Below are 12,662 nucleotides of genomic sequence, written 5' to 3'. Positions count from 1 at the left end.
GGTGCCTTTATAGCAAAGATCTGGCTAGTGTAGTCGAGGTCTATAATACGTCTGTCTGGTTATTGTACAGTGTGTATTCTCTCGACTAGAAGAAGGAGGGGAGTTGGCCTGCTGACGGGGTTGGTTTTCTAAATTTCTGGGTTTAGTTTAGTGTAGTAGAATGTTTCAAATTCTGGGAATAAGTTATGTGGGATGGATTTGTGCTTGGTGGAGCACCATTAGTATATGATGTGTGTATGTGTTGGATATGGGTGTGTGTGCTTCCTCTGGGTCTGTGGGATTTTGGCCCATAATTCCTGCAGCTCTCAGGTCACAGCTCCGTTCTCACGCACATATTTGGCATTCCTTCCCTGACATGATTACCATACACCTTCCACTCTGGGTTTGGCTACGCGGAATATTTCCATCATTCGCGAGTGGAACTGGAGCAACGTTCCAGAAATGAACAACTCACCCCACCACCCCCTACTCGCTCTTCTTTATCCCACCCCCACACCCCTTTCTCCCTTCCACCCCACTGTCTCCTCCTTATACCACCCCCCTCCAGCACAGATTCCTGCTGCCTTGCAATAGGAATCCTCTGGTACAACCCTTTTTTCCCCCTGAGTCAGCTGTTTGTGTCTGCCGGCATGATTGGGTCATTTGGCAGCGACATCTCTTCAGTGACCTCCCGCTAGGATAGGGAAGGAAGGGGAGGGATGGGGGGGATAAGGGTAGGATAGATGAGAGGAGAAGCAGCTATGAAACTCTATCTCACTACTGCATGTTTCCCTTCCACTGTTCTGTCTGATCCTTCATGCTGTGTGTTCATAGCAAAACTTTATAATGTGGAGGTGACTGTTGGAGCTCAGCAGTTTTAAACGGGTTCCTGAGTGAGGCTGGTCCAGCTTAGATTTGTATTTTTATAAGCAGTTTAATGTCTGAGATTTGAGCTTCAGTGACTACTTCAACCCACACTGGCAGGAACTGTGACAAGTACACAATCTGTTCTTCTTGCACATTGCAAACGTAGAAACCTGTGGGTTTAATTTTCTAGTGTTGCACAGGACGAAGAACCTTTTCTACTTTGTACAATGAATTTTTGTGAGAAATGCAGAATTTATAGTTTTGCAGTGGCTACTGGTTGGAGAAAGATAGTTAAGTTCTTGCCTTTGCATGACAATCTTCTATTGGCCCTTGATACTTCTCAGAGAACATTTTCAAATCTATTATGTGCACAAACAATGTTGAAGCCAACTAAGGCTGTAACTAAGTAACTTTCATTAGTGATTAGGCAGTCTATTATTCTTTCAATTTTTCATTTTGCCTATAATATGCCAGAGAATTATAAAATAAATAAGAGTTGGAAATATGGATCAGATCTATCAAGCTATGTAATTTTTCATCAAAATTTTGATATGTATATATATATATATATCTTGACATATGAGAATTAAATACCTAAAAAGTTAAGATACTTTGATGCAAAAACTCAATATTTCCATAAATTAGTCTGCAAAATGACTGATGGCAATATTGCCCACTAGAAACATAATACACAAATGTATATTGTTTCAGGCTATATATCATCATATCGCCCAAACCTATCTGTATAACAATTTCTCAGAGCCCAAGGAAATGTCTTCAGATTGCTTGTTTTCAGTCAAAACCCAAAGAATTTCAATTTAGAATGATATAAAACACAGAAAATCACCAAACACTCACATTGCGAGCTAATTTCGGGCTTTTTGCTTGATAGATGTCAAACAATTGTCAAAATTGTTGCCAATTAATTTTTTGTCGAGTCCAATTGAGCACTGAAGCCAACCTCTGTAGCTAACCTCTGAAGCCAAGGTGAACTTTCTCTCTTTCTACAATATATCCCTTGACAGACAAAAAAAAAAGCATGTGAAGAATCAGTTTAAAGAGAACGGGAGACAGGAAATGTTTCTGTAAGGTTTACTGAGTCAAGAAAGACTGCTGCACACAGAGCTGAAATAAATAAATGAAATAATTTTATCGTAATAATTATAGTAACCATCATAGTAAGATTGCTTATTTAGGGTTTCTGTCTTCTTTTATATATATAATATATATAACTTTCAATAAATTGTTCCCTTTAATATTTTTTCTCCTGTGTGTATGCATGAGACTTTGGTTGGTTCCACTGAATGTCCTGGTAGCAGCATTCTGTATCCACGGTATCGCACAGGAGCATCATCCCCTGGGTCGTTTCTATAGCAATGCTAATCGACAAGGCACCCTCCCCGCCGTGCTCGCCCCTGCGCTTGTCACCCTCTGCACCTATAAGCTGAGGGTGTAGTGTCCTCGGGGGGCAGGGCGTGGGGAGGAGTCATGAAAAAGGTCTCCAGTTGTCTTTGGTCGGTCGTTGGTTTGGTTTACGGTGATTGGCTGTTTTTGGTGCAGCTTGGTTTTTATACATTCTAGTTCCTAAAGCTTCAGTCCCTGCGGTGAGTTGTCACGGGTTCATGCAGGGACTGGATGGTCCCTTTCCAGAATCCCTTGTGATCCAGCTTCACTCATGGTTGTTGGTGCACTCACTCAGACACACACATACGCACACACACTCCTACATATATTTCCTCGTCTTCCTCTTCTTACAAGCACTTATTCAGTAAGTCGCTTATTGGTCATTCCCTCATTCATCCTTTCGTCATCCATGCTTCCATCCATCCAACAGTCTCATGTTCCCACCAATTTAGCAGTGAGACAAATAAGTGCGTCACATGTCAACAATCCATTATTGGTCCATTTGATCTGTGCAGATCACTCAGTCCCTTTGTCCACTTCGCCGTTTTCCTGTCCACTCCTTCCTGTTCCCTTTATCCGTAGGCTAAGCACCCACTCTCTTGTTCAGTCAGTCTTTCCCGACCTTGTTCTCTCTGTTTGGTCCAGTTGTAATCCCATACTTGACATTGTCCAGCTGCTCCAGAACAGGAGACATGTAGGCCTTGTGGTTTTTGTGGTTGCGGAATAAAGGCCTTCGTAGAGCCTGGGACTCTGGCTGGCCTTCAGGTTTCCTGTCAGTATTTCTGGCCTATGAAGGGAAGCAGACTAAGTCAACAGCGCTTCCAGAGATGGTCAGGTTGGTCCAGTAAGGGAACTAAAACTGAGGAATGATCACTAACTTGGGGACTGTAGTGGCAAATTAGTAGGTGTAAAGCTAAACCACATGAATGATTCATCAAGTTTGTGGTCAATGTTTGTCCCAGCAAAGGGAGGTGTTCAGTCGTGTGTGACAGAAGAGATGACTGGGTTAGCCATTGGCAGGCTCAGGTCAAGGCTTTGGATGACAAGACAGTGGGTGATAGCGTTAGCCTCTACTAGCGGGGACCAGTAGCGCGCGCCTTTTTGCCCCGCTTGCTGACGGTGGTGAAACGGAAGGGTGTGGTGAGGTCTGGCTGCTCCCCAGGTGGGAAGCGCTTCATGAAGTGTACGTCCTGCTGGTTGGGCAGCGTGTGGGGGCCCCGGCGAGGACGGCCTCTTTTAGTGAAGCCCACATACCAGCCTGAGTAACGCGCTGACATCAGAGCTGTGTAGTGGTTTTCCAGAACCTTTTCCACAAAGACGCAGTCTGCGCTTCGATTACTGGCCTTCTGAGGGAGCAGAGAAACCACAGGTACACACACACACACACACACACACACACACACACACACATTGGGAGAAACAAAGAGAGGCTGGTCAGGAAACTGTAAGACACAAATATATTCTTGATGAACATGTCTCTAAAAGAAAGAAGTCTCACCTTTCCTACCAGCTTGCCACGCCGGTTCATGCACAGGTAGAAATTGGTTTCTTTGCCCCGGATTCTCACCTGGCTACCAAAGGTGTCGGCCTCCACTACGAGCTGGGCTTGTGAAGGGACAGACAGAGGGACAGACAGACATTAGAGCCACAGGCAATGCAGAGAAATACAGTATGTTGTGTTTACAAGATTTCAAAGTTTTATTAAGTGGTATCACACAAATATTAGAGGTATAAAGATAAAAGTAACACAAAGTTAGACCTCACTTAGTGTTATGTTGTGTGAGATTACTTGCCATAGCAAAGAACAACATTCAAGCTAACATCAACAAACCCACTGCCAAGTAGTGTGACACTAATTGCACAGATTACCAGCCACCATTAAATCAGATCTGGCTTTAAACCAGATAAGGCATTCAAATTGAATCACAGTTTTAGGATTCATAGTTGCTATTAAATGTGCTGATAAATCACAGACAGATGTAAATGTCTCTGGCCGGACAGATGGTTGTCAGATAAGCGCGGTCACACACATGGATGTGAGGCTGCTGACCACAAATGGGCCTCGTAAAAAAGATAACAGCCAAGAGTAGACGGAGCACGGTGGGCCGAGAGGAGCGGGAGAACACTCAGACTGAGTGTCTGCGATACTGTTGTTTTAAGGTGTTTGCATGTGCGCGTGTACCTCAGTGTGTTTGTATGTGTGCAGGTGTATGCATGTTCATCCTTCCAGGCAATACCGCTTCACCGTCTACACATCTTCAGAGAGCGCTTGTGCCTGTTTAAAAATAAATCCCTAAAATGGTTCCTACATGACCTTAGTCAACAAAGGGGTCAAGAGAAATCAATACCTCCCTCCCTCTTGCCCTCTTCCTCTCTCTTCCCCCAACTCTCCTCTCGTCTCCCTTCTGCTCTTTCGCTTCATGTTTATACCTTCCTGCACCCGCCCCTTCTTTGCTTTATTTCTCCTCTTTCTGCTCTTGGTTACTCTGTGCAATATACCTCATCGCCATAGGTGGTCAGTTTCGGGTGGATAGTTCAGCTTAGGAGTGGTATTTGTCAGTAAACAGACATGCTTTTGCATCTGTGGTCCCATCTATGGCTTGAAGTGGCAGCAGTTAGCAGCCTGACATGTTTGTCAATGGATGGGATGTGCAATGTGAGCCACTGCTGGAGAACACAGAAATCTGAACTCCAGCTTTATGGCTTGGCTTTCTTCTGCCCATTGATTCTGTGTGTGGTTTAAGAATGGGTTAGACATCATTACAGACTGAGAAAGGTGGAGAGGAAGAAGGAGTGGGGGATGGACAGAAAGAGTGTTAGAGGATGGAGGGAGGGAGGGAGGGAGAGGAAGCCTGCTGTTTTAAATCCAGAGGAGACAACAGGGAGGATGAGAAATCAATGGAGGGATCGATGAAGGAGATGAGTTTCTAACACTCGGTCCGACACTCTACCTGCCAGGCTTCTCCCGCTAACTCACACTTTTTTTTGCTAACACCTTCTCTCTCTCTCTCTCTCTTTCTTTCTTTTGCTCTCTTGTGAATCATTGAGTCAGCAGCCAGTCGATGAGGTCTTTGTACTCCCAAGACAAGCTCCACTGCCCCTCTGCTAAAGCCTGGGGAGGCATGTGTGTGTGCTTTTGTGATTGTGCCTGCACAGATGCATTCTGTATCCGTTCATGCATGCACTTGGTCAACCTTCAAGTCTTTGTACTTGCAGCCGTTACTTGGTGTGAATGTGCATGTGTGTGTGCAAGTAAGCATCTGTACCAAAGTGTTTGCCTGTGGTCTACTGTGTGTGTGTGTGTCTTACCATATTTGTCTCCATCTTCTCCTCGAGCACTGATCCTGCGTCCCAGCACCTGGACGTGTTTGCCGCTGGTGCGGCTATAGAGCTGGTAGACCCGGTGGTGTCGCCGACTCATGGTGTCTCGCACCTGCGTCTGGTTCTCCACATGCACGCTGAAGTTGACCCCATCCACACCAAGTACCTGCTGGAATACACACACACACCAAGGCAGACACACACCCAGGTTGGCACACACACAGACACACACACATACAGAAACAGAGAGTCATAAAAAGGCTTAAAGAAACTACACATACTACCAATATATAACTTGACTTTTATACTGCATGATTGCTCTTTGTCATACACGCAGACTCTCACCTGTAATGGATTGCACATCACCAGCAACATCTGGATACATCTAGAAAAAAATAGAAACAGATGAGTTTAGAAATATGTCAGGAACACTGAATGTTGGAAGAGTCATGCGGGACACCATCATTTCCATCTCTTTCTTCTCTGCCGTTCTTTTTGTTCAACATTTCTTTCCCTTATTGGGTGATTACTCACACTGCTGGGTGTGTGGCTGGCACAGCGACTTGACATACAGACAGGCAAATGTCCAAGGATCGGCAGACAGACAACACCCAGAGCAGTGTTTATTGTTACGCTAGTAGCTTTCTGTACAAACCCACTTTCTGACCTGTTGGTGACTTACGCCACACCAAAATCTGGCCTGCAAATGACCCGAATGGACCGTGGCAAAATGGCAAACATGCCGAGACAACTAGAACATGTTTTGGTTTGGACATCTAAGGGAACCGGCTGACTTATTTGGCTGCTCTGTGTATGTAGACAGCTGGGCTGGACTACAGGTGTACACTCCACTGTGATGTGGCTTTGGAGAGCAATGGACTGTGGTTACATTTAGAGATGCTATGAATAAGTGAGAACATGAGCTACCAAAACGTGTGGAAAGATGATTTATTGAGGAATCAACTGGTGGGGAGTAATCGTGGTGATGCATGCAGAATTAATGTGTATTGTCTGTATGAAAATATAACCTTTATGCATTATTTCTTATTACCTACTTTCCTTCTGACTATCTGGACTGTTGAGACATGTTTGATTGAAACAGCTGGTTGCAGTTACAATTAAAATTCTTCTCACTTTATCACATTACTTAATTGAAGTTTAGACCTTGACCTTGGATGTAACAAATGTTATTTACAGCTTTAGTAAGGGAGTGTTTGTGTTGCGCAAAATCTTCTCTGGCAGTCCTTGAACTGCTCTAATTTAGTGGCTGAAGACTTGATGAAGTTCAGAACCAAGTGTGTGGGCTGAAAAACAATTCTACGAATTTCATCTTTCCCCACCTCATCTTTTGCTATCTCTCTGCATGCCTCTTCTCTCTCTGCTCCACTCTCTCTCTCTCTCTCTCTGACTTGGTGTCCTCCCTATCTCTACTCTACCTTATCTCTCCCTCCCTGTCTCTCTGTCCACTCTACCTTTCTCCTATAGTTCTCTGCCTCCCATCTTCCTTTATATTTGGGGTTAGCAGGGTGACTCCTCCACAGTGTCATGGGCATGCACACAGATGTGCAGATGTGTGCAGGGTGTATGTGTGTGTACAGGAGGAGCAGGCAGCTGACAGCTGGGCCAAAGCAAAGACATACGCGCTGCTGAGAGAGGGAGATAGCGAGGAGAGAGAGGTAGACTGAAAAGTACACAAAGGGATAGGGAGAGGACAGGACAGAGGACAGTGATGTAAGAATAAATAGAGGGGGGATGAAGCAAGAGAAGGCTGACATATAATAAAAGAGGTGAGAGATAAAATCAGAAAGAATGGGCTGATGCACAGTTGTAGGAGTTGGAGGACAGAGGGTCAAAAAAAGAGTAACGTTACATATTGAAGGACGGAGAAGAAAAGTTGCAAAACGAGAGACAGTAGTGCAACCACAGAGTGTGGTCTGGCGTGAGAAGTAGACAAAAGATAAATATGGGAATGAAAGAGGAAAGGGGGGGGGTTTCAACTCATGCACATCGTAACACATGTCACTGCCTCCTGACTCACACACACGCAAGCACATATACCATCTTGCTTCCTTTCCCTATTTTTCAACATTTCTTTCCCATAGCTGGTGTGTTGGCCCTTGAGCCATTCTAATAGATACAGATATCCCGGGCAATGCAGTAGAGTTTTGGCCCTAACATTTTGCCTGCGCAGACGAAAAAACCTGAGCGCCTGTGCATTGTGAGGACTCTCAGCTGTTAAAACACCACAGCTGCACTGCCGCCGAGGACACTGCAGGAAAAGTGCCTCGGCACTGGATTCTCCTGCTCCCACAAAAACCACAGACACTCCATATTATGCCAGCCACAGAGAGAAATAGAAGGAGAGAGGAAAGAGGGAGACAGGATCAGTCCGGGGTGGGGGAGGGATGAGAAAACGAGAGAATAAGAGAGCGCCTGACTAAAAGTTGGGGTAGAGTAAAGACAGAAGGAGGTATGGAGAGAGGGAAAGCCCGGTGCGCCTTGGCAACCTGCCAAAACAAGCACGGGTCTGACATCATAAACCTGCGTCCCAGCAGATCTACCATATGGAGGCTGCGGTTAGACTAGCAGGCCTCAGCACCGAGGACTGGGCAGCAGCGTGGAGTGAGAGCGGTCGGCCTGGTGGGACTCAGCACAGAGCGGCGGTTTCAGCTGTGTGTAGCAGTGGTTAGCGTGGTAGGCCAACACTGGAGCAGTGGGCTTCGGCACGGTGCAAGAGTTTCAGATGTTCAGCAGTGGGCCTCGGTGAAGAATAGTGGTTAGGCTAGTGGGCGTGTGAGTGGTATCAGCAGTAATAGGGCCTATGGTGGAGCCATGGTTAGGGAAGCAGAGGGCCTCAACATGGAGCTGGGGCTTTAGGAGAATAGCAGTAACAGGTTGTTGTGGCAAAAGGCCCTTTTCTCACTGGCTGAAGACTTTGTATGATCAAGTTGGTAAAACAGCACGGATGAAGTGAAAAGTGGCTGTGGTTAAACTGATGGGCAAGAAGGAAATGAATGGAGAGATGACTGGCTCTGAAATACCTAAACTAAAACCAGCAGACTAAACAGTGCTCCTCCTCAGATACTGCCAGGGGCGCCATCATTCATCAGTTATTAATTCATACTTTTTATCTGAGCAAGTATCTGTGGAAAAATGGGGTATAGGCAAGACAGCAAGACAGATGTAGGCAGTTAGGTGGGTAAGTGGAGAGAGTGTGAGGGAGACATACACAAAGAGAAAGAAAGTCAGGCAGACACCAGCAGCAGCAGAGGCACACACCCTGTCCAGGTTGTGTGAGGAATGAGAAGTATCTGGAGATGACTGCCATCTGGGAGAAGTACAGCCGACACAAAGAAAGAAAAATAAATCCCTTGGCTTTTAACAAGACACACCTCAAATGGGCAAACTCAAGCCCCCTGAGTCTGCATCCTCCTCCCCTAGATTTGCTCTTGGCACTTTATCATTTTCCTATCCCACTAGATAAAGCCGTTGTTATTTGACTCAACTTCTGAAATATTTTCAATAGGGGAAAAAAGAGCATTTTCTTGGCGATGGGAAAATGGCCTTTTCTAAGCCAGCTTGGCAATCCCTGAAGTAAGTGCAGATGGTGATGGAGATGTTTATGGCAGGTTTTATGAGTAACAGGGCCCTGACTCTGACCCAGTGACCCTGAACTGTCAGCCAATCAAAACAGGGCCTTCCATGGCATGTTTTCTGTGGGGACTGATGAGGAGTGATGTAATCGTTAGACACTGCAGCCTTCCTCTCCATCATCTTCATCTGTATTCAGACCCGTCATGAAACTAGTTTAAACAACTGCAGAAAGAGATATGCCCTGAGTGGATAAATACGATTATAACATGATAAAGTGATAAAAGTGACTTACAAGACGGTCAGCGTGGAAAGAAGGGACCACATTGCTTCCCCCCTCCACTATGGAACTTGGCCCAGAGACAGTCTCCTCGCTTGGTCTGAGCCAGTCCGACAGTCCGGAGAGTTCCCCTCTGTGTTTTGAATCCGCTGGATGTTGTGCAGAGTCAAAGAGTCAGCGGACACTCCCGTTGGCATCGGCGGCGGCGTGCCCCGGTTCTCCCGGCGTGGGTACGGACAGTGTGGGGTGCGAGGCAGGGGTAACTGTGCCACTGTGACCGCCGGGCAACCTCTAACAGCTGTCCAGACCGGTGGAGAGACGGAAGGGCGGGGGAGCAAAGGGGGAAGGTTAGGGTTTTAAAGGCTGCGCGTTCCCGACAAGGAGAGGAACAGGTGAAAGCGCGCTCACGCGTCACAGATAACCAACTCCAATCGACCTCGCTGACCCTCAGAGTGATGCTCGGCCCCGTGGACAGATGCAGTGCGTGCGTAATCCAATGCGTAACGTTTCAGCGCAACAGTAAGCTTGGGGTCTCCACAATGATTTCTGCAATGGATGAGATGATAAAAGAAAGTAGTGGAGTGTTTGTTCCGGCACAGGCAGGACCAGGAGGCAGGTTTAGTCCCAGCAGAGCAGGGTCAGGAGCTGTTGGAGGTGGGCTACCTGGGCTGGCTGATGGAACAAACGGCGAGCTGGAGACGGGGGCTCTGCGGGCGCAGGGTAATGCAGGGCAGCCTCGGTCATGACTGCGCCCCCACGCTGACTCAACGGATCTGTGGCTCAGGTGACACCGACCAACAGTGTCCGACAGAGAGGGTGATAAGGTCCCGGAGCGGTCCAGCTCAGAGGGGTATATGGAGAGTGCTGAATGAGAATGGGAGGGGATAATAAATGGGAAAGAAAGACGAGGGAGGGAGGGGTGGCTGGAGAGGATGGGAACAGCTGTGACTGGGTGGCGGACTCAGCCACCCGCGACACAGCGAGGAAATAACAGCCGCACTTTGCACCTGATTTTCCGGACTTCCCCGCTTGCCTCAGCCGCTGGTTACCGCCTGGCTGCAGCAGTCCTCCCTGCGCCCTCTCGACACAATACCAGCCAAAACACAGCACGATGACATCACCTCCAAAATGTTTGAAGGGGGAAAATGCAATCCGATCTTTTTATTTATTTTTTTAAACGTAGAAAGTTTAAGCAGTTTCTCTGGAGGGGGAAAAACACGAAAGTCTCTTCGTTCCGAGAAAAACGAACTCCGCGGTGCAAGAGGAGAGGAGTCGAGCTCGCCAGTTTTTGAAGAAATAAAAGTTAAAGCGGGCGCACTGGAAACGTGTTTACTCAAAATCACACTGACAGATCGACTCCCAGTCCAGAACCTGCACCGTGCCTCTTTCCCTTATGTTTGCCTCCTGTTTCATTCAGACACCAGAGGAGAAAACGCAAGAGAGAAGGCAAAAAGAACCCAGCCGTGCGTTTTTTTTTATCCACTTCACTAGTGTTATGCAGATCCTTCTCCCTTTCAAAAATTCCAAGGTTTCCTTCCATAAAAAGCTCTTGGGGGCTGCACAGGAGAGGCGCGTCGGCAGGCACAGACCTCACTCCAAGAAAAACCAGAACAAGATTTTAACAGACGCGGATCAATCCTCCCTCCCTCCTCTCCTCTCCTCTCCTCACTCCCTCCCACCTCTCTCTCTCTCCCCTCTCTCTCTCTCTCTCTCTCTCTCTCTCTCTCTCTCTCACTGCCTCGCACACACGCACATGCACACTTATTGGATCAAAATGGGATTAGTCAGTCGCAATGCGATGGCGACCCAACTTACACTGCAAAAATATCAATTTTAACAAGTGTTCCGTTCTATGTGAAAAACATCTGCTAATGAGGTGATATAAATTCACTTGTTTACAATGCAAACTAACTTGTCTCTATTATTTCCCCGATTCAGGCAATTTTCTTTTGGACTATTAGTCTGCGTTATTTACTGATATTTGTTTGTGGGAATTCCTGAAACAAGTAAAATACATTGGAAACAATTTAAATGATGTCATGCTGTCGGGAGGAATTAATTCCTTTCCAGAAAATACGACTTTAAAGTGCATTTCAGAAGAAATGAGTTGGGCTCTTGAACGTGTCTCTGGCAGAAAGAGAAAGTGGCAAAAACTTTCTTCATAAAAACAAAGACACCTGCCTTAGTCAAGTGAACATCTGTCTTAAAAAAAACCCAAGCGAACTCCTTGCCATCCATTATCTCCCCTGAAGATAACCTCACCACTGCAGCCTCAGTGGCCCCGCACTCAGGATGGAGGGTGGAGGGCAGTGCACACACGGGCGCGCACACACACACCCTTCAGAGCCGCCGCGCTTTCAAGTGATGTATTTTGACTCCCCATTTCATAACTTTTAAGTTAAACCTTAAGAGGGAAAAATGAAACGGAGAATGAGAGACAGTCGGGAGGGCGGTATGTAAGCACGGACACGGATCCAAAACGAACATTTCTCAGGGATTTCGGCAGCAACGCCCGCTCTGCGCTCCCAAAACTCCCTCTCACCGCCGCACAACCGCAGACGGTCAGCCAAGCCAACACAACACTCCTGCCATACCTTTCATTCACTCACATACACACACACCAACACGCACACGCACACACACACACACACACACACACACACACACACACACAGAAGCGTGCACACACAGAGGGAGAGAGGGAGAGAGAGAAGAAAGGGAAAGAGAGTAAATTTGTACGTGTGTATGTAATAGAGGTGGGAGGGGGTTGGCCTCATACATCAGGGACAGTTATCTTGGCTCAAAGTGTAGGCTTATTCTTTTCAACATTGTACTTTCAAATATCTCACACACACACACACACACACACACACATACACACACACAAAGAGACAGACTTCTGCAACTGGACAGGGTTGAGCTGGGCTGGGTAGGGGTACTGTGGTTGAATGCCTTTCCAGTCATGCTCCATAGACAAGCCTCTGGCCTTCTTTCCTACTACTGGCTCTCTCTGTCTTTGCACCTGTGTCTGGGTGCTTTTTTCGCCGCTCACCGCACTGCTGCATGGGACACGAGTGTAAATGTTGTGGAGAGGGATTTGAACCACATTCTGGTGGTGAGGTATGGGCCCGTCTGGTACTCTTAAGCCCAGATGGAAGGGTTCAGAACAGGGACTGTAGCACATCTTGGTACAATGGTGGAGTAGAAAATAACAGGCACA

At 46.8% G+C, this 12,662-nt stretch overlaps 1 protein-coding gene across 2 annotated transcripts; it reads right to left on the bottom strand.

Moving 5' to 3' along the window:
- Positions 1-1,924: 1,924 nt before the first annotated feature.
- Positions 1,925-11,100, bottom strand: fgf18a (fibroblast growth factor 18a). 2 transcript variants are annotated; one of them, XM_051418890.1, is made up of 5 exons: positions 9,458-11,100; positions 5,917-5,956; positions 5,560-5,737; positions 3,749-3,855; positions 1,925-3,596 (listed from the first exon to the last, which is right to left on the bottom strand). In XM_051418890.1, exons 1-5 carry the CDS (start codon positions 9,487-9,489, stop codon positions 3,324-3,326), a joined length of 630 nt encoding a protein of 209 aa, XP_051274850.1. In that variant the 5' UTR covers positions 9,490-11,100; the 3' UTR covers positions 1,925-3,323. The 2 variants fall into 2 exon arrangements, with proteins under 2 accessions (XP_051274850.1, XP_051274849.1); XM_051418889.1 differs by having other exon boundaries at positions 5,560-5,740; positions 9,458-11,095.
- Between the last annotated feature and the right edge of the window lie 1,562 nt (positions 11,101-12,662).

The sequence above is a fragment of the Dicentrarchus labrax genome, unplaced genomic scaffold (assembly GCF_905237075.1).
Source record: "Dicentrarchus labrax unplaced genomic scaffold, dlabrax2021, whole genome shotgun sequence".
Classification (NCBI taxonomy): Eukaryota; Metazoa; Chordata; class Actinopteri; family Moronidae; genus Dicentrarchus; species Dicentrarchus labrax.
The sequence above is the reverse complement of the archived record's forward strand: the minus strand, read 5'-3'. Positions and strand labels throughout refer to the sequence as shown.